The sequence below is a fragment of the Halichoerus grypus genome, chromosome 2 (assembly GCF_964656455.1).
Source record: "Halichoerus grypus chromosome 2, mHalGry1.hap1.1, whole genome shotgun sequence".
NCBI classification, from domain to species: Eukaryota; Metazoa; Chordata; class Mammalia; order Carnivora; family Phocidae; genus Halichoerus; species Halichoerus grypus.
In genome coordinates, this window is record NC_135713.1 from 114159431 (window position 1) to 114186255 (window position 26825).

At 48.6% G+C, this 26825-nt stretch overlaps 1 protein-coding gene across 7 annotated transcripts in view; it reads right to left on the bottom strand.

The window, feature by feature from the left end:
• Positions 1-26825, bottom strand: part of SH3RF2 (SH3 domain containing ring finger 2) — a 127332-nt gene that overhangs the window by 5329 nt on the left and 95178 nt on the right. For 4 of the 7 annotated variants that reach the window (XM_078067343.1, XM_078067344.1, XM_078067347.1 and 1 more), the window contains 5 exons: positions 26572-26663; positions 25124-25294; positions 18996-19249; positions 15464-15822; positions 12310-12612 (listed from right to left, as the gene is read on the bottom strand). In XM_078067343.1, the coding sequence (XP_077923469.1) occupies positions 12343-12612; positions 15464-15822; positions 18996-19249; positions 25124-25294; positions 26572-26663 (1146 nt within the window). In that variant the 3' untranslated portion in view covers positions 12310-12342. The remainder of the gene's footprint in view (positions 1-12309; positions 12613-15463; positions 15823-18995; positions 19250-25123; positions 25295-26571; positions 26664-26825) is intronic. The other 3 variants (XM_078067346.1, XM_036081549.2, XM_078067345.1) reach the window with 3 other exon arrangements.

The window sequence follows — 26825 nt, forward strand, 5'->3', positions numbered from 1 at the left end:
GTTTTCTCTTTGGGGAAACTTCAATGATGTTCACAGTTTTGTTCTTTGCAGGATGGCGTTGGACCCATCTTGCCAGCAATTTATGGGAAACACTGAGGCTTCCCCAAACCCCCACTCTCCAAAGGCAGGGCTCTGATCCATCGCTACAGAGTCAGTCCTGAAGAAGCCTTGAGTTTTCCAGCAGGCAGCTGCATTTGGACTCAAAACCGAGCTTCTTTGAGCTCGCAGGGCCTGCAAATGCAACGCAGCGTTTACTCATTTGCTGACGTGCTCCATTCAGCGCCAACAGCACGGAAGGGCTGTCAGAGTCTCCAGGTGGCTGTTTACATTCAGCGGGAGAAGCAGGCATGAATACGAAGTCTGTGATTACTAGGATGCATTCTGCGACCGCCATGTCAGTAAGTGACATAGGATTTGCAATTATGCTCTCTTCACTGTATACCGCCCAGCGTGGGCAGGAATTTTATCCTGCTGTTCGTGACTTTTAGCCCTTGAAAGGGAAGCCACCTGTGTGGGATATATCCTGCTTCTCTTCCGTGTACCTAAATTCGTGCTTGTGCTGGTCCTGGGCACATGTCTTTGGAGATGGGTTAATATCACTTGGGCCCAGAAAATGGCTGCTTTCATCTGCAGATCAGGCCCGGTGTCAGCAGTGGGGAGCGTGTCCTCTGAGACCAAAGGCAAGGTGATTTGAGATAATGGCATCTGGATTTCAAGGAAGTGGTGGTGGTTTGTTTGCTCTTTTAACTACATTTATTGTGATGTAACATTTCTGAGAGCAAGTGCAGGGGCAGGAAAGTAATAAGGAGGTAACTGCCGAGGGAAGGCTGGCTTCCCCATTAATCTGACCTTCCAGGTTGTGCTAAATGATGTAGGAAGAACTTCAACTTGAAGATCGACTGACATTTTAATAGGCACCCAAAAATCCCATCTGTGGTGGGAGGTGTGAATTTATCTATGGCTGGCCAAGCGTGGTTGGGGGAAGCAGCCCTTGTTAGTGCTGGGGCTACTAGCAAGGGGTTTTAGGATTAGGCAGGTAGTAACTCTTTGTTTACTGAGTGCTCAGAAGACAAGCCTATTTGAAGTAGAAAAACCTGATGTCTGCAGGAAAGCTTTTATGTTTCATTGTAAATGAGGTGGCAAGCAGTTAGCAGCATAGACTGGAGTCAGATTGCCTGGGTTTATTCCCGAACTCCACCAGTTCCTAGCTGTGTGGCCCTGTGGAAGTTATGTACTTGCTCTAGGTCTTAGCTCCTTTATCCGTAAAACGGGCATAGTAATAGTATTTACTTTGTATGGTTGTGGTGAGACGTTTAAATCAGTAAATATAAGTTAAGCACAAAGAACAGTGTCTGGCATATAGTAGGGGATCTGTAATTGTTGGCGCGAGAAAGTATCATGATAAATTAAGAGACCTCTTGAAAGCTGTTTCTTGTGATCCTGCTTCTTGATTATCTCCAAGAATGGAAAACGCTACAGGTGGAGACAGGTCATTAAATGGGCTCATTGTCACACTCACTGCTCCAGTTTCCTTTGCCTTAAAGACCTAAATCTCTGTTCTCTCCGTTGAGTTTTGACAATTTCACACACTAATCTAAAAATAAGGATAACAACTTTAGGGGCGCCTGCATGGCTCAGATGGTTAAGCGTCTGCCTTCGGCTCAGGTCGAGCCCCATGTCAGGCTCCATGCTCCGTGGGGAGCCTGCTTCTCCCTCTCCCTCTAACTGCTCCCTTTGCTTGTGCTCTCTCACTCTGTCAAATAAATAAATAAAAACTTAAAAAAAAATAATTTTAGATGGTTGCTGTGTCTTATTCTCCTCATTATATGGATGAGAACATTGAGACTCAGAGAAGTGAAGTGACTTGCCCAAAGTCACACAGTGAGTCACACCCGGGATATAAGTCAAGTGTTTCAGTTCCGTAGCCTGGGCTCTTCCCTGATCTTCCAGAGAAAGACTGGGGCTGGAGGTGGGGAGGAGCAGAGGGAGGAGGCGGGAGGCTCCCAACTAATAGTGTTTTCAGAGTGAGTGAGTGCGCATGGAAATTCAGTGCGGAGATCCTAATGATAATGAAGCAGATGACAGTGCTTGCTTCGGCAGCACATACACTAAAAATGAAGCAGATGACAGGCCCTGACTACACAATTCCAAACAACCGTCCTCACTGCTTTTAAAAAATGACAGATTGCTGTTTGCTTGCTGCGCAGTCGTTGCTTAAAGAGCTATGAGGGCCTGTCCCCTTGGAAGGTGTTCGGATCCTACAGGCCTGGAATGCTAGTGCTTAGGCCCAGCCCCTTGTTTTCGAGGTGGGGAACGGGGCTGGAGAAAGGGCAACCACTTGCCTCTATGCTTGTGGCATCTCTCCTGAGCTCCTCCTGCCTACACGAGGGTCTTTTTTGGCAGGAACAAAGAGGATGGACCTATTCTTCAGTTGTTGGTTCAACACGTATTTATCGTATGATGAAAATGTTGGATAAATGAACGAATCTCCTTGACATTTGAGCTTGTTTCTCTTCGCCTTGCCATGTCTGGTTCCTTCTCGGTCTTCAATCTCAGCTCACGTCACCTCCTTTAGAGAAACCTTTCCTGGTCACTCTACCTAATGTGGCTCGTCCCCCTCAGCCATTCTTTGGTCGCTTTGTGTCCTTTGTAACATCTATCACAGAGAAGCTGTCCTGTGTGTGTGTTGACCATTTACTGCCCTTCACGAAGGCAGGAGCTCTCCTTGCACGGTTCACTGCTGCATCCCAGCTCTATGGTATAAAACCCGCACACGCTCGGTGCTCAAGCCATGTTTGTTGGGTAGAAATGAATGGATAAGGGAGTGAGGTGACACTGATGTCTACCCAGGAGGAAAACATTCTGTGACCTTACATGGGGGTGCGGTGAGAGCTAGGATGCTGGCCTGCAGCCCTTGGTCATCACGGTGCATCCAACAGGAGTGGCACTCATCGGCACATGCATTTTCTGAATTACAAAGTGTGCCAGGGACATGTAATTTCTGTTAACTGGCACCAAGGAGGAGGGGTTTTCATCAAAATCCCAGCCAGCTGGAAGCACGTCCATGTTAGACCTATCTGCAAGGCAGAATGGACATGTCATCAACGCCGTCCGCCTTCTGAAGCTGCAAGTCCCCAAAGACACCGCACCTGTGCCCTCACCGGCTGGGCCCGGGCGCACAGACAAGCCTATACCTCACACCTCCAACGGGTGAGGAGGGGATGAGGTGGGGGCAATCAGAAGAGGAAAGACTCATGGGCGTTATGGCAGAAGATGCATTGAAAATAACTGTCATATTACCTCAACCCTGGGCTGTTTACCAGCTTATGTGAAAAGTGAAGAGAACAAAAATCCGAGATTTCTAGTCTTACAGAGCCAGCCCTGCTGCTTCCTTACCATGAACTTAGATGAGTGATGTATCCTCTGAGCCTCAGTTGTTTGATCTAATAAATAGGGGATCCTAACACTTAACTCATGGAATTGTTGTGAGGATTCACTGGGAAACATGCATGTGAGTAATCATGATAGTTGACACCACAGATCGATTTATATGTGCCGGGCACCATGCTAATGACTTTACATCCATTCTCTCATTTCCTCGCCACCACACCACTCCAAGAACAGCAATTACTACCTGCATCTTACAAGCCAGGGGACTAAAAGCTGCGGAGATTCAATGACTTGCCCACAGTGGCACAGGGAGGAAACACAGAGCCTGGATTTGAATTTGGGTTACCTGGCTTGCTGCGCTCTTCCCCACCCTGTAAGTGACCCCCCGAGGGGTCAGTGCAGTACCTGCATGGAGCACACGTCTAATGAATGGCAGCTAGTAAGAGTCTGTTCTCCTACTTAGCGTTTCCGCTGCTCACCTGCCTTCAAGCCTCTGTCATGCCCGCAGACTCCTCCGACAGCTATCACTTCTAGATTCCTCGTGCATGCCAGCAGCTGGCCTCCCCGCTCCCTTCATGTTCCCTATGACCCTAGGAAGTGCTGATATATTGTTGTCACTCTTCAGATGAGTCAAGAAAGTCTCAGAGAGGTTAGTTAGCTTGGTCCAAGGTCAGAGAGTCAAGATGACCAGGATCTGAACCCAGGGATTTGTGATTCCAGAGTCCAGGTGCTTTCTCTCCACATGGCAAACAACATTTCTCCATGCTAACATCTTTCAGAACCTGTTTCTCCTCCCTGAAGCCCCCTGACAACTGAAACTCGCCTTCGTTGCTCCCCTCCTTCTCATTTCTGTTCGTACAATAGAGTCTAGTTTTTACTCTCCAATTTTGAATTGTGCCTCCATATTCATTTATTGGTAGTAACTACCATTTATCAAACCCTTCGATGTACTCCATACAACGATCGGAGCTGTACATGCATGATTTCATTTAATCCTGCCGACAGCCCGATGAGGTGGAGGTTCTGATACCCATTTTACAGATGGGAAAACAGGTTTAGGGAGGTGTTGTAACTTATCCAAGGTTGTTTAGTCATTTGCCAAAGGAAACATAACTTGGGAGTGACAATGCTGGGACAGAAACCCAGATGACTTGGTTCCAAAACCCATCACCTGAGTTATTATTATTATATTTCTTCTCCAATCTCACAAAGTCCTAGTGGATTGGGAACATAGCTGGTGTAGCTACCCCCAAATCCTTGCTGACCAAAGCTTTAAAATCTAGTCCTTTGATGGAGGTCTCCATGATGAAGCCCTAGGCTCTCAGAATTGCCAGCATCTAAAAACAGCTTAAGCTTAAAAAAGAATTGAGCTCATAAATAGAATATGCAGAACAGGATATTTGGAAATATGGTTCTGATATCTAAAATTCCCTTCCAACCAGTGTCGCCCCTTCTGACCGACTGCTCTGCTCCTTGTCATGGAAGCTGGTGCTATCTCTCTCAAGCTGTGACTGACATGTCCTCTTCATGCAGTGAAGTTTTTTCCAGCTCTCTCCTTGACATAGATGTAAAACATCTCCCCAAAGAACTGGGACTGGGGAAGGGCTAGGAATCGGGGGTAGGTACCACCCTTTGAAGGCGCTATTGATTTGAATTCCTCTTTGGTCCTCCAGGTGGTTTTGCTGCCTCCTTACTTTTAGATGCAAACTTGCTTTTGCTTTCTTTGTGAAGGTCTGCTGACTGCCACTAGCTCTCACAGTCCTCTTGGGTGGTCCAGGGAGTCGCTGTGTTCATGGGGAGGGCATCAGGATGGCTCTGGCCTCCAGGACACATGTGACCTACAGCAAACTCTGACGTCACAAATGCCCTTCATCAAGTCTGTCGGTCATGCTAGCACTGATTCTAATAGCATTAACTGAAGAGACACAAAATGGCTTTTGCAAATGCCTTTTGCCTTTCTCCCTGGGTCTTGGCTAGCATCCCTTTTAGTCTTTACCGGGTGGTAGCTCTTGTCCATCCCACAGTGACCCTGTTTGCATAATTAGCTTGCATCTGTGGCTGTGTATTTACTCCTGAAAGCAATCACCTTTGAACTCTGGATAAATACCAGCAGGGAACACTGGAAGATGTTCTTGGTCTCGAGCCCTCTTGTTCCCACAGAGAAGACGAAAGTGGAGGGTCATTTTGGAAATCATATCCCCCATCTTCTAGGTCTCTGTTCTGTATCATTTAGAGTGAGGACAGGCAAAACCAGAAATAAACTCACGGAGAGGGAGAGATCTAGGGAATGCAAAATGATTATCGTGCTTTGACGTCAATGATCCAGAACCACACTGCAAGCTTCCGTTCTTTTTCAAGTTGCTTGGTTGTGTCTGGCTGCCCTCGGAGCAGGGGTACATTTGCTTTTTGGATATCTCTGTATAGAACACTCTCAGTTACCTTCCTTCCCACCACTACTTCTTGATTGCAAGACCCGTATAGTTTTAATCTGGGTGGGCTGGACCCTCTGAATTAAACCATCCTCTGACCCTGTCCCCACCCACATCCCTGTGATTTCAGAAGCACATACCCATTTCTGTAACTTCTCCAGCCTCAACCATGTTGTGTATTAATAGTTGCCATTGAACAAGAGGGACGCAGTGATTTAAGATTAAGGTCTGGGCTTAGAGTTCTGGATTCTAGTCCTTGTTGCCTTGGGCCGGTCATTTGACTTCTGAGCCTTAACTGTAATCTCTAAAATAGGATAATGCGATACCTCTTCTCATAGGGTTGGATAGAATTAGATAGCATAATGCATGTAAAGTCCTTGGTACATAGTAGGTGCTCAGTAAATGGTGACAATTATTGCTGGATGATAAGTCAGAGACAATTTTTTTTTTTTTTTAGTAGTCTCCCTAAAACTAATCACGAAACCTAACATAAGGCATTGAAACATTCTGAATCTCAGTTTCTTGATCTGTAGTCAGGGGACAAGAATAGCTTTTCCCTGCAGACTTCACAAGGTTCTTAGGAGACTTTGTTTCAGCAGCAGCCAGATCTGTTTTGGTTGCAGATTCTGAGGAGCTGCTTCTGGTTTCTGTAGTTGGCTCCCCAGAGGGGCCAGGCAAGGCCCAGAGGAGGGCCACCTGGAAAGCCCTATACTCAAATGGTTCAGGCACAGCCACAACCCATATTTTACCTATTTGGGAGCAGCAAGATCTCTCTAAGCAGCTGTACTGGGAAGAATGAGTATAAAAATCCCTCTAAACTAGAACTTCTTAAAACCAGACATGCTGTACATCAAAATCTCAATTCCCAGCAATGACTCAAAGCCTTAGAATCCCAGTGACAGAGGCCAGACGGGAGTTCAAATATTCGGCGGGGTTTCTATGGCCTCAGGTTGTGATACCTGCTTTGACTAGTTTTACTGAACAGATCTATGAGCCGCACTGAAAATTCCATATGGTACATGTGCGGAAAACGTGCAAGGGAATGGTAAGCATGGAGTTCAGGATAGCGGTTGTGAGGGAAGTGGGGAGGAGGGGAAGAAGGAATGAGATTGGATGAAGCACACAGCAGGCTCCAATGGACTGGATAATGATTACTTTTTAAAAAGCTAGATGGTAGGTATATGGTTATTTGTTTCATAATAATATATATATATATATATATATATATATATATATATATATATATACCATTTAATTAAAAAAACGGGAGAAAGGCAGAAAGGAGCCCCCAGATCCAGTAAAATTACTAAGAAACACCACTCTGTGAGGCCCATATATATTTTCTCTCTCCTGTGAACCACTGAACCCCCACAGTCTCTCACGGAGCCTGATCCAGAGTGGGTGATGGATAACTGGTGTTGAATGAATGAATGAATGGATGGATGGGTGAATCTGGAATGCTCCCCTACGCCCCCCGCCCCCGTCACCTTTGATCCCACCTCTGTTGCATTCTATTTGTCAAAGTGTAGGTCAATAGGCAGAAGGGCTTCCTGAGAACATTTTGTTTCTGCTCTGGTCTAGGACACAATACTATGGCCTGGCAAACAGATGGCTTGATCATTTAACATTGTTCTATTTCAAGCAAAATGTCCTTGCAAGGTTTATTCTCAGGGACACCGAGCTGCTGCAAGGATCTTTGGAGTTAACTCCTCTAGTTTGGTCTTGCCTGCCCAGCACATTCCACGAGCCACTGGCATTCACGGTCACCCGAGAGGTTGCTGGAAGTGCTCACACTCACTACGCTCGGCCCAAGGCAGAACTGGGGTCTTTACTGTCCAGACGTAAGCAAGAGGCGCCTGTGGGAGCAGCTGTTGGCCTGGCTCAGCCCAGCTTGCTCAGCGCTTGCTCCCAGCGGAGATGTAATAGGACTCTGCTCTGCTGCCTGCCACAGCCGGTCGCTTCCCACAGAGGCAGTGAGGCTGGTCTGTATGGGCAGAGGTGGGTGAGAGGGTGGGGATCACGCCTGCTCATCTTACCGAGACAAGTGACATCCATACCTGCTTAACTGATGCCAGAGGAGCTGGGAAGCTAAAGGGCATTGCTTGGACCTGTGAAAATGTTTGCTAAAAAAAGGTGGAGACCAGTGAGCAAGGAAGTGCCCACCCTCCAAGTCAGCTCCTTTCCTAAGCCAAGGGCCTGATGGAAGTGATTACCAAGGGCTGGACAGTGGCTGGGAAGAGTGCTGGGCTTGATAGCAGTGCTCGTAATCTCTGAGGGACCTTTTTGGGCCTTATTCTCTATAACAGGGTAATAGTCAAGATTTTTAACCTCTATGGTGTAGGCACTAGCCAGTGAGAATGAAGAAGAGCGTTATTGCTGAAGGTCTCAGCTGTCCCGGGCCTGAGCTCTTAGGCTGTTGGAAGGAAGAGCGATGGGGAGAATGTGGAGAAAGGGCCAGGGGGCAGGAGTGGGGAGAGGCCTCGGGGAGCTCCGAGCATCCACTGTTTACCTATCACCACAGGCATTGTTCAATATGTCGGCAACCAGTGTGGCTACAGTCCTGTCCTACTGTACGGTATGAGAAAGGTAGATTTGATTCTTATATGTCGGAATCACTTGGGGAGTATGCTGACAACACAGATGCCTAGACCCCACCTCAAAACTGTTGGCCCTGTTAGGCCCAGACTAAGCTTACTACACTCGTGAGACCCGAGTGCCTGGATCAGCTGATCAACTTTCACGGCGTCCCTGAAGACTGACTGAAATGACGTTCCGCACACAGACTCCAGGAGAACATGCCTAATTCACATGTAGGTCTGTGAGTGAGCGAAGCAGGGTGGGGGGGACTGTGGCAAACTGAAGAGTGCATGTCCATCTGACTACAGCTTGCCCCTGACCCGGCCCTGCTGGATCGCTGCTGTTCTGGAACGGCAGGCCTGGGGTGGATGGACCTTCCAAAGTTTCACCGGAAGTTGGAAGTCAGTGAGCCTGTATTTACTGGGTCAGTTCTGCATCTCACCAACTCACAGGTGGGGCACTGCTTTAAGCTCTTGTTGCTGCAAAAGCCCTGTGTATGGGATGGTGGAAGGTAGAGGAGGTGTAGCTGGTCCCACATGAGAGGAAGGAGACGAGCCCTAGGTGAGGGTCCTAATGCTGCTTAAGGAGACCATTCCCTCAAGTCTGGCCCTAGCCCGGGCTCCTGGGTGGCTCAGTCGGTTACTTAACCATCTACCTTCGGCTCAGGTCATGATCCCAGGGTCCTGGGATCGAGTCCCATGTCGGGCTCCCTGCTCTGCAGGGAGTGTGCTTCTCCCTCTGCCCCTCCCTCTGCTTGTGCTCTCTCTCAAATAAATAAAATCTTAAAAAAAAAAAAAGTATGGTCCTAGGAGTGTGTTCTCAGCTGGCTGTGCCCCTCCATCACCTCTCAGATGTCCCCCTGACCCCACCCCCAATCAGAGCCTGCTCTCAGCACCTTTCCTAGTGCTCAGATGCCAGGGTCTGATCATGAGGTGAAGGGGCACCTTCCTAGTGACTCAGTCTTGGCTGAGGGATGGAGCTCTCACAGGATGGGATATTTGTCTTCAGACATGAGGTACTTGGTTCTACTTGGGATCCCTGCAATGTTCCACAAAGGAGTGGATTCCTCTAAATGTAAGAGAACTTGGCTTGATTACTGCAAGTGCTAAATGCTTCTTTCTCTGCTTGGAATATCCCTCCCCCACCCCTTTTGCTATCTGACTCCTATTCATCATTCAGGACTTAGCCTACCCTGTGCTCTGACCTCTATGTCGGGGCTATACTCATTTCCTTTTAGCACCACCGCCCTGGCCATGCCCTTGTTTAGGCTTCCTCACCTGGAATTTCAGTGGCCTGCTCCCTTAAAAACATTCAAGTCTGACATGTGTGAGGTGTGTGCTGCATCACTTGATAATACTACGTCAGTTAATCCTCAGGACAGCCCATGGAGACTGGCGCTATTATCATTCCACTATTATCAGTGAGACTGGCTCAGAGAGGTTAAGTAACTTGACCAACGTCATGTGGCTAGCACGTGGTAATGGGGATTTGAACCCAGTCTGCATGTGGCCGAGCCTGCATCTGCATCCGTTACACTATGTCACGTCCCTGCGGCTGGGAGTCAGTGGCCTGGGCTCAAGGTGCCTCTCTTCGTTCACAAAGCACAGTCCCATGTTGGGCTCTGAGGTCAGAGAGCTTGAACTTGGGGCGTGGGCAGCTGTCAAACCCACTCTGCTACTCTCTGTGGCTACCCTTTGTGCCTCGGCTTCCCTGGCTCTGTCCTGGGGACAGTTAGAGCTGCCTTAGGAGGTAACGGCAGACATTAAAGGAGAGGATGTGTCTGTTGTCCTCACTGCGGTGCCCAGCACACAGGAACTGTCTGAAACATGGTGGTGGAATAAATGATTGGAGGTGCCCGTGAGTTCAGAAATAACTCTCTCTTGCTCCTTTCAAATCCTCATATGACTGCCCGGAGATGGGGTTTGGTTTGGGAGGGAGTAAGTGTGATGCTGGGCATTGGTGAGGAGTCTGAAATGGGGGTGGCAAGCCTTTCGAATTGTTGACATTTCTCAGAAAGGTTACCCAATAAAGACAGTGGGCAATTGGAAGAATATTCTGTTTCATGTGGAAGGCGAGGACCGTGTCTCCGTTACTCCTGTCCAACCGCTTGTCAGCCACAGCAGTTAAAAGTTAACTGGATCCACTGCTCCTGAGGCACAGTCTGAATATCTGCTTGGCTGGTCACAACATCTGCCACTCGGGTGTAGAGTAGGATTACTAAACCCATTGCTAAACTCATACAGGGTGTTCTTTTGACAAATACAGGATGCCTCCCTGTCCTTGTGACTTTTTCCCAGTTCTCCATCTGGATAATTATATTCAGCTCAGTGAAGCAAGGAGTTGGTCATCTCACAGAAAACTCTAGAACGTGTTACCATGTTGGCTCTACCAACTCCAAAGTTCTGACACCTGTGCAGTATTCCTTGGCAGGATTATGGTTTTGTTTTCATTTTATTAATATCTGGAAAAGTATGTGGACAATTCAGTTTTCCAAGTGTGTGTGTGTGGGGTATGTAAAAGATCAATGTTTTTAATCCCAGGATTTCAAGAACTGTCCAGGGGAAAGGTCTAATTAGACCTGCCTTGTTTTTTTAATGACACCCAGCCTTAGCGGCAAATGGCATTTATGCACTGAAGAGCCCACCTTCATGAGCGTGCAGTGGATGTTAAATCACCGCAGTCAAGTCTAAGGAGGACTAATGGGTTGTCTTACAACATTGCCTCAGCTCTCGGGGGTGCCCCCTCAACCCTGTTTGCAAGGCGCTCGCTTCGGCCCCATCTCGGTGGGGTCGCCTCGTTTTGCAGGCTCCGTCCTTCTGTCCCCACTTATCAGGAGTGTCAAAGCCGCCCTTCCCCCCCCTTTTCCCTTCTTCCCTGACACTGTCCCCCACCTCCCCATCTTTGTCTTTCTCTCTCATACCCACCCCCCACCTTCTCTCTACCCTCCCTCTTCTCCTCCTCCTCCCTTCCCTCTCCAACCTTCTTTGCCCCGTCTCTGTTCTAGCAGCTGTCCTCCACGAAGTGTCCCCACTCCAGCCTTGGGCTGGTACCTTCTCCCTGACCTTGCTGCCTTATACCATGGTCCGGTGAAACAGCCAGTCTACCCCAAATGAGAAGAAATCAGAGAAGGTAAAGAATGTTGTAATGCAAACGGAATATATATCTAAACTCAAACCCCTTACACAGTTGTCTTGAAGCATGCTGTGTTTTCTTGGAGAAGTCAGACTAGAACCAGGACAAATGAATTATCCATAATTCCATACAGGACCCTATCCATAGCCCTGAGCTTCCTGCTTAAGTATCGTATAGGATTATACATGGGAAAACAGATTCAGAAGTTTAAAGTATGATCATAGCTTCCTCTCTGACCTTCTTGTTTGGACCAAATCCAGTAAGCGGACTCCCTTTGGTTTTAGAGGACTCTCAGAATGATCAGAGTATCCATCTCACACCCTCCCCCAGATTCCCCCTTTGCAGCCAGGATTACGACTCAATGGAGGGAACAACATGGCAGCCACTAGTGGCCAGTGTGCAGAAGTTCTGATGCTTGTTGAGAACACGGTGATGAGGTCAAAGAAACAATGCCAACATTCCCACCACTGTGACACCCCTGGCTGAAGCCCCTTTTAGGGCACCATAGAAATTCTACACAGAACACAAGGGATGAGGCTGCACACTCCATGGAGGGTAGGCAAGACTGTCTCCCACTCCTTGGTCTGAGTGGTGGCCTTGCTGCCTCAAATCGTTATGTTTGCAAGGCCGCATGCTTTATCTTCCCAGCCAGGGCAGGACTCCCTGCTCCCACCTTTCCTTTCCCAGAGGTAACATGGGCAGAACAAGGACCCAGGCTCAAGTAGCCAAAGAATGGCAGGACGCCATCAGTGGAGGCAGACTGTATTTAAATGCAATTCACCTCTTTGGGGTCTGGGAAAAGCCACCCGTAGATTCATTTGCTGGGAAACACGGTCTGTGTGGCCGAAGCAGTGGACACCGGGGTCATGGTCTTGCCCAAACTTGACTTCCTTCGAAGGTCTGTCTGCTGTCCGGAATGGCAGCCGCTTCGGTGGGCGAATAGGACGTTCATCTCTGTGGGGGCGGCTTCAGGCTGGGACCCCTTAGGGGTGGCGGGCTGTTCAGGCTTTCCTGAGGTGGGATGGGAGGTGTACTGTTTGGCAGGAGGAGGACTGTAATTCTGAAATCTCACGGTTTTGACTTGCTGCAAGAAAAAGGAGAGCAAAGGGGCCCAGGTGAGGTGGGAGCTGTGCTGGTTTCCCCGGGACTCGACTCGTGCTGTTTCTCAACACTTGCCCCTCCTTAAAATGCCTCATTTCTGTGTTCATTCAGCAAATACTTGTGTCTTATGAGGGTCTGCTCTGCATCGTGCTGTGGTGGTGGAGGTGTCAGATGCTAGGGGAGGTGTGGAGCACTCTCGAGCCGCGGCTGGGATGGGGTAGCCACAGAAGGCCTCCTAGAGAGGGAGCTATTTAAATGGAGAACTGAAGAATGACAAATTACGTAGGAGAAATGGGAGGGGCAGCCCCTTGAGGAAAGCGCTGAGGCAAGAGGCTAGAGTTCCTTCCAGAAAGTACAAGAGGTTCGCCTTCCCTCTCTCCCCTCCGCCTGCCATTAAGACCTATCTCAGGGCCACCTCTTCTTTAAGGCACCCCCCTGCTGACTCCAGCTTATAAGTTTCATAACAGCCTTATATCCTCAGAGCAGAGTTCTGCTGGCTGAATGTCGTCCGCAGAGTGTTTGAGAGTTTGATTTAGTGGCCAACACACAAAAATCGGGTAATGGCATTGAAAAATCAGAATTTCATATGTCTCTTAAAAAATCAAAGATCTATTGCGCTGAGGCCTGTGCCCTCTTCTGACAACAGCTGCCTGGAGCTGATTAGCAGGCCCCCCTTTTCACGGGAGGCACGGTCTCCCCTTCTCTCCCTCTTTCTTTCACCTCTCCATGCCTGTTCTGTCTCTACCTTGTACCAACAGGTATTTGCTTCAGCACATCCCTGATTTAGGGCTTAATGCTGTTCTGAGCCACTGTTTAGAAATCATTTCTGTTTTCCATGAAATTGGCTCCTAGTGTCCCCCACCGAGAATGCAAGTTTCTTCATACTTTTGACCCTCATCATATCTTGCAGAGGTCTGGGCACTTATTAAATGCTGATAATTCGAGGGCTGTATTTAACAGCCTGGGGTAAAGGGCAACTGGGGCTTGGAAAACAGAATTATTTGAATACTAAAATTTAGAAAAAGAACTCCCAACATTTATATCAGTCAACACTAACTTTTTCCAAATGCCTTTCCTTACAAGCTGATAGCTTAGCATGAAGAGCATGAGTTTTTCTATCAGATCTGGATTCTACTCCAGACACTCCCATGTATCAGCTATGTGCCTTTGGGTAATGTACTATAACTCCTTAAGCCTCCATGTCCTCATTTTAGAATGAGGATGACAACAATAATACCTACTACAGAGGGTTACTGTCAGGATTAAATGAGATGAGACATGTCAAGTCCTCAGCACAGTGCCTGCCAGGTTGTTAGCATTCAGTAAATGCCTAACAAAGAGGAGGAAACCACATCATCTTTCCTTCTGGAGTGGAATGGGTAATGGTGCTGGTGTTGATGGTGATGGTGGTGATGATGGTGATGATAGTGGAGGTGATGGTGGTGGTGATGCTGAGGGTGATGGTCATGGTGGGGTTGCTGGTGAGGGTGATGGTGGTGGTGGGGTGGTGGTGATGGTGATGGTGCTGAGGGTGATGGTCGTGGTGGGGGTGCTGGTGAGGGTGATGGTGGTGGTGGGGTGGTGGTGATGGTGATGGTGCTGAGGGTGATGGTCGTGGTGGGGGTGCTGGTGAGGGTGATGGTGGTGGTGGGGTGGTGGTGATGGTGATGGTGCTGAGGGTGATGGTTGTGATGGGGGTGATGGTGGTGATGGTGGTGGTGATGGTGCTGAGGGTGATGGTGGTGATGACAGTGGTGGTGGAGGTGATGGTGGTAGTGGTGCCGAGGGTGATGGTGATGGTGCAGAGAGTGATAGTCATGGTGGAGGATGCTGGTGAGGGTGATGGTGGTGGTGGTGGTGATGATGGTGCTGGGGATGATGGTGGTGGTGGTGGTGCTGAGGGTGATGGTGGTGGTGCTGAGGGTGATGGTGATGGTGGGGGTGCTGATGAGGGTGATGGTGGTGGGGATGATGGTGATGGTGGTGGTAGGGATGGTGGTGGTATTGATGGTGGTGATGGTAGTGGTGGTAGGGATGATGGTGGTGTTGATGGTGGTGATAGTAGTGGTGGTGGGGATGATGATGGTAGTAGTGGTGGTGATGGTCAATAAAGTAAAAGATAACAATCACCTAATTTTCTTAATGTCACCTCCCCTATCTCACTGTTCCTCCCGCCTCAAGGGTATTAATGAGAACCTAAGACTTTTACAAAAACTCATGTCTCTAGTGGGAAAAGCCCTGGACTAGAAGTTAAAAGATCTGACCCTCTGTCACAGAGGTCACAGTAAAAGTTAGTTGTTGGAGTCATAATTTGCTGTGACCTTGATAAATCACTTAAATTCTCCCGTGTCTCAGTTTTGCCTCTTCTGTATCATGAACACTTGTGTAAGCACTTTACACATCTTCTCTGGTTTCATCTTCACATCAATCCTATGAGGCTGTTACTATTCTTACTGCTATTTTACAGATTAGGCAAAAAGAGTCTCGGAAACGTGATGTGTTTTGGCCAAGTCACCAGATAGCAAGCAGCTGATCTGGAATTCAAATCAAGATGTGTCTGATGCCAAAGCCATGTTTTTTCTACCTCACCTGTGGGGCTCGAAAGAACTATGTATGAAATATTCAGGAAGCATAAAGGGGATCTAGTAGGACATCCGCAGAGGGTGTGAATGGTCTGAGGGAGTTTGTGTGTGTGGGGGAGCACTGTGTGTGAGGATTGTTTTGAGGCTGCGATTTTGATTCTTTGTCCACTAAAACAAATCTCAGGAGCTGGGACACTGTGCAAAGTTAGGGATATAAAGAGTCCGGCCCCCCTAGTGTCACCTCACGCCTACCTTTTCGACGCCATTTCTTGAGTTTTCTGGTTTCACCAGGATCGATGGTGGGGCAGATGCAGGTGGTTTAGGTAGAGGCTCACTCTTGATGGGGATTTCCTTGCCTTCCATGATGAGGGAACTGGCTGCGGAGTGGATCCTGGTGTCACTGCCCCTGCTGGCGCATGTGAGGGCAGGCTCCCCAGTGGGAGTGGGCTTAGGTCCCAGTTCTGCCACCACTGTCGAGGCTGAGGAGGGGACCCCCTGCGGCTGGTAGAACTGGAACTGCTGAGGCCGTACGACCATGGTGGGACTGCGTCTGAGGGAGCCCACCACGAGGGCGGGGATCCCTGACTGGACGGGTCTCTGCAGGGATCCATCTGAGGAATTATATGACACTGATATCAGCATCGGGGGCTGCTGACAGCAGGCTGGGCTGGGGTTGTGTAAGCCATGTGTCCTGATATCCCAGAATAGTTAAGTGCTTTCCCCATTTGAGCGTGCTCACATTCTCTCAGGGTCTTTCAAAGGTGACCTTATTCTTTTTTTAGTGCTGTTTGCTGATGCTGGCAGGAAATAACTGGCTAGCCAAACGTTTGGTGGGGGGGGGGGAGGGGGAGGTGGCGCTGTCAGAAGGTACATGACTCCCATTTGTCTCCTCTCTCCCTCACACACACGCGCACACGGGCACCCCGGCTCTCTCACTTCAGGCCTAGCGGTTGGAAAGTGAAGAAGACAAACCTAAAGAGACAGCTTCACAGTGAGAAGCCAACAAGAGGCATGCAAACCAAAGAGGAAACGAAAGACAGAGACAGAAAGAAAGAGACAGAAGAAATTGAGAAACACGAGACTCAGTCAAGTGGGAGGGATGCAGGGAGGGAGAGAGGGAAGCAGAGAGGGCGGGACGGGGCTCTGACCAGGTATTTGAAGAAGCTGCAGGCATGTGGCCGTGGGATCACTTTTGTTGGGGGCCATGGGGAGGAAGGCTAAGTGGAATTAAGGGAGGGTGTGTGCAGGCAAACGTGACACCACATGGAAGCAAATCTGGAAAGGTTCAGGCTGTGTGTGGATGACAGAGGTTCTGGCACAGACTTACTCCCAGGGAGCCTGGGACAAGTGAGCGCCACCCCTCCTGGCATCTCAGCCCCTCGGATGTAAACTGGAGGTGATGGCGATGTCTCACAGGGCCGACAGGCTTACGTTTTATGATGTGTGCAAAGTGTCAGCACAGTGCCTGGAACCTAGTAAATGCCCCGTGTTTGTTAGCTCTCGTTGGTTTTGGGTAAAGGATGGCAAACCCTAAAAATATAAGGTCCAGGAGTGTGATTTTATCCCTTCCTTGAGCTTTATTTTGTTTTGTTTTGTTAACTGCGATGATCCTCCCTCAGTAACAGGAAGTCATTCCTTCCCCGCAAATTCTCTGAAGACCGGAGGCCTCCATCCCTTGGGCATATTGTCTTGTATGGGACCAGGGGAACAGTCGGGACTTCGGTGCACTCGGCAGGGGGACAGGAGAAACACCCTGAGAAGCACTGCAGTCCACTTCTCCAGAAGGGTCTCCGAGCATTTAGGGAGCCATAGGGGACATCCAGTCAGAGATGTGAGTCTTTGTGATAGCCTGTGGACACGTGTATGAATCAGTCATCTGTGTCCAGCACAGAGGGCCTGAGCCAAGGCCGTGTTCTGCGTTGCGACTCTTTGTCAGGCCGGACGTGAACGTGAAAAGCAGAACGCTCACTAAACACAGTCGGTGCTCCCAGCTGCGGTGAGCAAGCCTGGCGCCATTTACACAAGTCTGCCCTTTCAATGTAGACATTTATTTTTCCACTGACAGCCCTATGAGGCGCACAGTCAATTCTCCTGTCATTTCTCTTCGCTGTGGGTAGATTGATAGCTTGACCAGCCTCACCTTGGGAAAAGGGAGAGAGAAAGCCTCCGGGACCTGAGAAAGTCAAAGCAGCCCTGGGCAGACATGTCCTTAGGTTCCTGGAAATGTGTGAAAAATTGGTTTTATGCCTCATCTATTTATCTTGTTGGCTCCTAATTTCCAAGGGATTTAATGTTTTATCACATGTGCATACAATGCAAGCAGTGAAAACTCCAAGCCAATCAAGATCTCTGCCAAGGTAGAGAAGGAGTGTGTGAAAGGAAATGTGAGCAATTGCCAATAGGACACAATTCTCAGCACTCCTAAGTGGTCTCAACCGAGTGTGAACATGTCAACACTGAGTCAGTTCACGCACTGGATGGACCAAAGATGACTTGCGTAGTTGTAGTAGCCATGATCGTACTGAGAAGATGATCATCCTATACAAACAGTCAGGATTTCTTGAGACTTATTATGTGCCAGGGACTGTGCCATCAGTCTTACATGGATTATTTTACTAAATCTGCACAGTAACCCTGATGAGGTAGGTACAACTTTTATTTCCACTTTATAAATGAGAAAACTGAAGACTGAAGAGGTCCAGTCACTTGCCCACGGCTGCTGTGGTGGATCATTCAGTACAGGGTTTGTGTGGGGGAGGGGAGAGGCCGGAGCAAGGGCCAAGTGGGGAGGAAGGAGGTGGGGGGGTAGAGGCAGTACAATGAGAGTGGAGGTCAGGCAGGTGGTCAGGTGAAAGCACTGGGAGAGGGTGGGGCGAAGACATTTGTTTTAATTTTCTTGGCACATTTTCCTGGGTGGCATACTATCCCACATGTCACCCTCTTGCTTTGACCAGCCATACTGTACTTTCATATTTAATCGTCTTTTAAGATAGCAAGGGAGACTGCAGAGCCCAGTTTAAGTCAGAGGGTGTAGAATAAATCAGATTTGCTTTGTGTGGCTCATGGTCTTCCAGAGAGGTATGCAAATTATAGAAGCTTCATGTTTTGTAGAAAAATGGGTTTCAAACACTTTGTAAAATCCCTGAAAATGATGTCTTACGTAGAAGTTCAATATGTCAGGAGACAAAAGTTTTGCCATGTGAGCAATGTGGATGTTATACAGGTAAAAACAAAAGCAAGGTGCAGAGCAGTGCAGTAGGTATGATTATAAGCTACTATTCATGTACATGGAAGAGCACTTGGGATAGGGGTTAAGGATATGAAGACTTATTTTTATACAATATAATTTTTTTAAACCTTGTGTATATATTAAATAACAAAGCAAGATTTAGGAGCTCTGAGAATTGACTCCTTAACCCTCTTTGCTTCTTTCCCCATCCTTCCCATGTTTCCCTTTTGGCACCCCTGAGCATAGTTTGAGAAGCATGATCCAGCAAGTACTTTGCTTGTTCTGTCTTAACTGGGGCCAGCCTCCACCTTGGCTGTGTTCTAATCATATGTTGGCACTCAGGGCTGCTATCATCCCAGCCATTCAGTATACAGGGATGGAGTGACCAAGGGCATGACCTTAAGTCGGTCTGGCTTTATCCAGTAAAACCAGTCACTATTAGGGAATTAAAAGCACCCTTTACAAAGGCTTGTTTTAAAGCCAAGATCTCATTTCTGCAAAAGGTGCTCTGTCTACCCCAGAGTCCGATCCCCTCACTTAGCTCTAGGCACGTACCTCTCTGCCACCACTTACTCTTTCTCATGCTGCTCCGCCCGGATTTCCGAAGAGAGCCCCGTCCTAAAGTCCCTGGGCTGGCCGTGCTCCTCACAGGGTCGACTATGGCGGTGGGCACAAAGATGGACTTGAAGGGCCGGTTCTGCCGGGGATCACCTTCTGAAATGCTGCCTTGGGATGACACAGAGGAGTTGGATAATGTCCATGTGGCGTAGAGACCAGGACTCCGAGAATCTGGAAAACTAGATGTCTTTCTGGTTGTTGCAAGCATTTTAAAGAGAAGAAATAAAGAAAATGCTCAGTCAAGAGTCCTATTTTAAAAACCTCTCCGCTCTCAACCATATACTAAATGTGGCCTCTCTCCATCCTCTTCCTATCCATATATACTCCCTTTATCAACCACACGGGCTTAACTACGTAGGCCTCACCTCCTACAGCTGGGTCCCTGTGTGGGCGTGCTGAGGGCAGGGACAGGATCTCAGATTGAGGCCCTGATGGAACAGGAAGGCTTGAATTTTGTCATTATTCACTCCAGCTCTGATTACTCTTGAGCCCATGAGCTCAGAGCACAAGATCTTGTATGTGTTCAACTTGCTTTGCAGTTCTGATTTATTTCTTTCTTATTTATTTATTTGAGAGTGGGGTGGGGGAGGAGCAGAGGGAGAGGAATAAGCAGACTGCACTGAGTGCAGAGCCCAGCATGGGGTTCTATCTCACAACCTTGAGATCATGACCCGAGCCAAAATCAAGAGTCGGACGCTTAACTGATTGAGCCACCCAGGTGCCCCAAAATTCTGATTTCTTATTCATTCAGTGACTTTTCCACCGGATGCTAAACTCTTTGAAGGCAGAGATTTTATATGACTTATTTTATATCCTCTGTGTTCTGCATATACTGCTTATTAACAAATGTTTGTTGAATGGCTCTTGTGATGCTTTCGGCACTGATGCCAGTCATCTGGGCTAACACGTGTTGAGCACTTACTGTATGCTGGGCATTGGGCAGTGCTTTGCCCACATTGGCCTGCGGGTTCTTCACAACAGCCTTCTGAGGTAGGTACTATTAGTGCCACTATTTTATAGAGGAGAAAACTGAGACTTATAGTTACTTGGCCAAGCATCTACTAGACCTGAGATTTGAACCCAAGTCCAGGCTGGCCCTCTGCTCTACCACGGAAGTGTATCGTCTTACCACTGAGCATGCCCCGTCCTGGCTGGTTAAAGCCTTCATTATTTAGGTAGCAAGGAAAAGCCTGCATCCTGCTTGAAAGAAACAATCTAGGGCTGGGGGTAGGCCCTACACATGCCTTCTGAAGACCCTAATTCTTCAGCTTTGGGCTCTGAGTTTGAAAAACAGTATCAAAGTTTTATAGAACAGCAATCCCTTGTCAGTTGTTTCCAGCTTGCTACTCCCTGAACCCCACGGGGAATGGCTGTCATTTTACACACCCTTCTTGCCCTTTTACAAATCCTACCCCAAGATCACAGCCGCTCCCGAGCAGTCCATGGATCAGCTTGTCACTCTGTTGATGAAATAACCTCTGCTAACTCCCCGGGAAGGACTGACTTGCCCAAGGCCCTGGCTCAGAGGTGCCCTCCCTGGTGGCCTTCCCGTTAATGTCCTTGGGTTTCTCTTTGGGGAATTTTCCCTTATATTCCTCCTCCTTTTCTCTCTGCCTTTTGCCTGAAAAAAGCGGTATGGAGCTTAACAATGAGCCAGCCTGTTGTACGAAGTCAGGTGAGGCATCATTTAATAGGGTCCACTCTGCCCACGAAACAGATCCAGCCAGATGCCCAGGATGATGCTTGCAGTAAGGGGCCTCCTACCCATGGATGACACCCTGCCTCATGTCCCTGGGGATGTGGTCAGTGAAGGGAATGGGCTGCCCGCCAGTAAGAGCTCCAGACTATTTTCTGGAGCCAAGGGCTGAGCAGTGGAGAGAAATCCCCAGCACTGACCTCCATGGCAAAGGGCTGCATCTGCCCGTCTTTTGAACAGAGGCCTCAAGATGTTGGATCCTGTAAAATGGGCTGGCAACAGGAAAGACATTTCCAAAACGGTTCCCAGCAGCAGCAGGTGCAGCCTTTTCCTCCCTCGGTAATTAAAAGGCTCACTTGCTGAATCTTAAATGAAAACCCTTCCAGTCTGGTCAGCTCTAGTCTCTCTATAGTTAGTCCTAAAGCTCTGGCAGGTCCAGTTTATTAGGGAATAATGCTAATAAGAGCAAACGAGCAAATGCTCAGGGGGCACCTCATACTTTTGAGCCCTGGCTCTTTTTTTTTTTTTAATTTTATTTATTTCTCAGAGAGAGAGAGAGCATAAAGCAGGGGGAGGGGCAGGCAGACGGAGAAGCAGGCTCCCCGCTGAGCAAGGAGCTCAATGTGGGGCTCCATCCCCAGACCCTGGGACCTGAGCCGAAGGCAGATGCTTAACTACTGACTGAGCCACCCAGGCGTCCCAAGCCCTGGCTCTTTTATAAAAGGCTGTACTCTACACCAAGGGGGCTGGTGGCAGTGAGAGGCATCACTGCAAACAGAAAAACAAAGATTGGGGGAGAGCCTCACACATACACAGAACCAAAGAGCCGAAAGGGGCCTTGTACATGTAGTCCAACCCCTTAGTCCTAACACAACCTGCTAAAAGTAGGACAAAGGACAACAATATTCAGCCCTCCCACAGTGGAAAGGGTGGTCAAGAACAAGGGTGAGCTGCTCCCAGGTAGAAAAATTGGGCATATGTCACCCATGTCTAAGATCGGTGACAATGGGACCTTTCTTTGCATTGGGGGCCACCAGGGAGAACTTCACACACAGGAAGCACTGATCCTCTGTCACCCAACAGCCCTCCAGAGAATATACTCTGACAGGGACTTGCTCTTCTTGGAAATGCTGGTTCCCTAGAAGCAAACACACCCATCCATATAAGTGGCACCTCAGTATACACATGTTCAGGATTCTCTGAACTCGAGATGGGGGACATATTCAATGGCAACCTATGGCTGACACTCCATCCACTGTTTGACATGCTGCCGTCTTGGAGCGGGTGAGTCTAGATGCTCATGATTTGCCTAAGGACACAATAGGTGTACCCAGGAGAAAAGCCAAGATGGAGGGAAAGGGAAGCTGGAGTCTTGAAATCCACTGGAATGGAATCCTACGTGCATTCTAGTTAGGGTAACCATTTGTCCAGCTTTTCCTAGGAGAGTCTCAGTTTACACCTGTTCTCCTGGTGTATTAAAAGTGTGTGTCTCTTTTCTTCTTAAAAGTGTCCTAGTTTGGGGGGCGCCTGGGTGGCTCAGACGGTTAAGCGTCTGCCTTCGGCTCAGGTCATGATCCCAGGGTCCTGGGATCGAGTCCCGCATCGGGCTCCCTGCTAGGCGGGGAGCCTGCTTCTCCCTCTGCCTCTGCCTCTCTCTCTCTCTCTCTCTCTCTCTCTGACTCTCATGAATAAATAAATAAAACATTTAAAAAAAAAAAGTGTCCTAGTTTGGGTGACAAATTACATGGTCACTCTTATTCTAAAGGTTTTTTTTTTTTTTCTTCCGTAGAATAACCAGGACTTTGGGCTAAGGCCTGATGCATAAGCAAATGACCTAGTAGTAGACATAGTCCCTAGAGAATTCCTGTCATGGAGGAAACGGTCATAAGTTAGGGTGGGCATCTTCCTTGCTCTTCATTGGCACGTTTAGACCATTCTCCCACCCTCCCCAGCTTTGACTGGTTAGTATCAGACTCTACCACCTGCCACTCTACCTTGTTACCATTTTCTCTCTCAGCCTCTCCCCTCATTTCATGAAGGTTTTAGTTTCTGGCTCACTGTCATTCTCTCTAATGCAACTGATCCTACCGAGATGATTTCATCTAGTCCCAGGGCTTTAAATACCATTTCAAGCCCAGACCTTCTTCCTTAAAATGCTGGGCTTGTGTACTCAACCATTTTCCAACATCTCTACTGGGATTACTAAAGGCATCTAAGACTTAATCTGTGGCCAGCTGAGCTTTTGCTCCCCTGCCGCCCACCTCTCAGAACCCATTCCTCTCGGTTTTCCCGAACCTCTCAGTAAAAGGCAACTCCATTTTCCAGTTACTCAGGGCAAAAAAGGAGGACTCACATTGACTCTTCTATTCTTTCACACCCAATATTTCATTTGTCAGAAAATCCTGTTGTGACTACCTTCAAAGTATACCCAGAATTTAACCACTTCTCCCTGTCTCCATGGCTGACACGTTGGCTCAGTTCACCCTCACCTTTCCTCCAGATTATTATAATATCCTTTTAATTAGTCTCTGTGCTTCCTATGGTTTACTCTCAAGCCAGCAACTACAGGGATTCCGGTTAAAATGTAAGTTAGATCATGTCACTTTTATGCTCAAAACCCTGCAATAGCGTTAAAGCCAAATTCCTCATTATGCCTTAGGAAATTATAGATGATCTGTTGCGATTCTGACCTCATCTACTGCTAACGTCCCCCTCACTTGTTCTGATCCAGTCCTATTGGCCTTCAGGTCAGGCATACTCCTACTTCAGGGCAATGGTACTTGCTGTTCCCGTGGTGTGGAATACACCTGCCTCATTTCCTTCCTTCCTCCTTCTCAGTAAGGCCATTCCTGACCAACATATGAAAGTTTTAATCACCACTCCCCACCACAAATTCTATCCTGCTTTTCTGATTTTTCTTCTTAGCCCTTACTGTTAACACACCATATATGTTGCTTATATATCTTGTTTATTTGTCTGTCTGTCCCACTAGAATGTAAGCTCCAGTGGGCAGAGATTTTGTGCAATGGTGTTTCTCCAGTGTCTAGAAAGGTGCCTGACAAATAGTTTGTGTTCAATAAATATTTGCTGAATGAATGAACTAACGCATCAGTTAAAGACACACTTAGTTTGTGTATGGAGATTTTGCAACTTTCTAACAAATTCCAAGAACCTTCCATTGCAGGAAATAACTTCTACTCTAACCTTCTGCCATGTGAAGAAATCATTTTATATAAGCCTGGATCTATGAAAACCCAGAGTTTGCCCATACTCTTCCTAGAAAGGGGGTCTACCACCTCACCAGCCAACCTTACTGGAAAAATATATGCATTAGAAAGTGTAGCCTTTTACTGAACCAAAACCTTCTAAGATGCATCCACTGGTTCACTGCCCCCTCAGGAAACAGATTTCCTGTCTACACAGCCTGTTATGGTCCCTCTGGCCCTCGTCTTCTGCAGCTTAACCCTAGTTTCTCTATCAGTTTCTCCTGTGATGTACTTTTCTGTCTCCTCACCATCATTGTTGCCCTTCTCCGGACACCGGGCCCCACCTACATGAAGGTCCCCCAAACTGGACATAGGACTCCAGGTCTGACCCCCAGAGAGTGCAGTGGGTTATCACTTTCCTCAGAGGTATGTCATAAAGGCAGCATTTGGTGTGTGGGGATGGCCCCACTGCCTTGTGACACGCTGCACCTGGGCTGGCGTGGGGTGGGGATAGGAGGAGCCACGGGCGGTGCTGGGACCCCTGTGCCTCCGTGGTCATGGTCCGAGCAGCCAGACAGAGTGGAAGTGTCAGGTGTGCCAGAGAATGGAAAAGGCTGGGAAGGCTGTGAGGGACACGGACCTCCAGGGTAACCTGCCTGCGGCCTGGGGTGTGGATGGACAGGTGGTGGTCTGAGTCACGGAAACTTGCCTACTGGCTTAGTGTCCTAGGAAGTTTCCCAAGATGCTCTGAGGGTCTTCTGATCATCGCAGGTTCCCATTATTCGACTAGATGGGAGTGTCAGGGGGCGGGATGTGAATGGGATTTGGGGGGTTTATACAGTGAAAACCTGAAACCCCATTCTTGAGCAGGTTGCTTAACTCTGTACATCACTTTCCTCATCTGGAAAATACTATCTACCTTACGGGAAGGACTCTTGGGCCCAGGCAATGAGGTAAAAGATGAGAAAGTGCTTGTAAAATGTGAAGAGCTATAAAAAAGATAATTTGTTACTATTAAAAAAAAATAAAGTGTTAGGGGGTTACTAGGGCTACTTCTTGGCCCACGCTGTGAACGAGCACTGAGTCCTTCAGCGATGCAACCCACAGATGGCCCCCGGCCTTGGTGACCCAACCTCTGCTGCCTGAGAACGGAGGGGACGCACCTGAAAATGGGGATGACATAGTTGTTGGGGAAGATGCCGACCCGCCCAGTGACCAAGGAGACGCCCCTGAGCCAGCCGTCCGGGTACTTGCCCAGGACCCTGATGCCTTCTCCCTTCTGCAGGTCCAGCTCGTCTGGTCCGTGGGCTGAGTAGGAGTGCAGGGCTACAAACCTGGGGAGACAAGGGAACTGGTGAAGAAGGTGAGCATGCCTGGCAGAGGGCCATGGAACCAGCAGAGGGCGAAGGGAAGCAGAACCTCAGGGACCCCTGTCCCCTGGGTCAGTGATAACAAACTTCTTCAGGACGGAAGGCAGGCAGTGGTGACGGAGCATGGCAGTGAAGCAGCTGCGGAGGGCCCACACCCCTGCCCTCCCCGACTCCTGCATCCTCCATAGAGTGCCACACAGCTGGGAGTTGCTAAGCTAGGCCACCCTGGCATTTTGACAGTGGGGAGAGCAGCCGAGGACAGAGACAGGAGCTGGTGACCAGGGATTAGTGGCAGAGCCTGGTCTCGAACCTAGAAGTGATGGCTACTGCTCAGGGTGCTTTTTCATACTGCTCAGAGTATCACCCGAGAAAATGGTTGCAGCCAGCAAGTTAAGGGAAAGGAGAGGTCACAAGCCTCTCTGATCCACTCCCTCTCCTGACAGTGAGGACATGTTTGACCCCCAGGAGTGGCTTAATGTAGGCAGGGACGTGCGAATCGGGAGGCAGGAGTTGACTTTAGTCTGTGAGCACACAGTGGATCCTGGCTGCGTGGTGGGCTGGAGGGGAATGGGCTTGTAACATCGCAAGATGTCCCTGGGGGAGAGCAGTGACTTTCACTCTCCAGTCCGCACAGGAGTCAGGCAGATAAATAACATCGAGGTAGGCGTCGTGGGGGAGGGGGGGAGACACTAGCGAGGCTGTGAAAGTGAGAATATCTGCCTGAGTAAAAGCATTAAAAAGAACTCACGTTGGCTTGCCAGATTCAGGTTACCAGTGTATGGCCTCAGGATGGACATCAAGAAGTCCTTCTAGACTCCAAGGACTATGAGACACTGGGAGGTTTTATCAAAGGAGCTGGGGGCGTGTTCTCATCCACAAGGTTTTCCCCCTCTAAAATGCTATATTTATTTTCCGCTGATCCTAAAGCAGTATCTATTTATGACACAACATTTTGAATCTGAAGGAAGTCAGTAGAAATTGCTCAATATCCAACCTCCCAGCAGTGTTTTCGTGTATACTCTTCCAGTTTCTTTCTACTGTTGTAGAATAATGAGTTAGGTTGATGTGGTTTACCAATTTGTGTTTTTCAGCATTATTTCCATTGAAGGATACAAAGGAAGGGGAGCTCTTGTCTCTCTGGATGGGATGGTTTGGGAGTGGTGATGCTTGGCGGCAGAGGGATGGCCATGAGGACCCCTCTGGCCAGGACCTGGACATGGAGGGCTGAGCTTGTTACTCACATGTTCGCTGAGAGGTGTTTCTGGGAGCTGGGCAGACTGACGATGGCTGTGGAATGTCCTGGGGAGGCAGGTACAGGGTGGTAAGTGCTGACCTACATAGACAGAAAAGACAGCCAAGCAGAACCAGTGAGTGCCATAAGCCAGGCCCACAGCAGAGCTGCTGCCGAAAGGCCTGACACAGCTGAAAACCAAGAGCCATGCCCAGTGCCGCCCATCGTGCATCTTTGCTGTGGTTTGGGGCTGTGGGCAGAGTG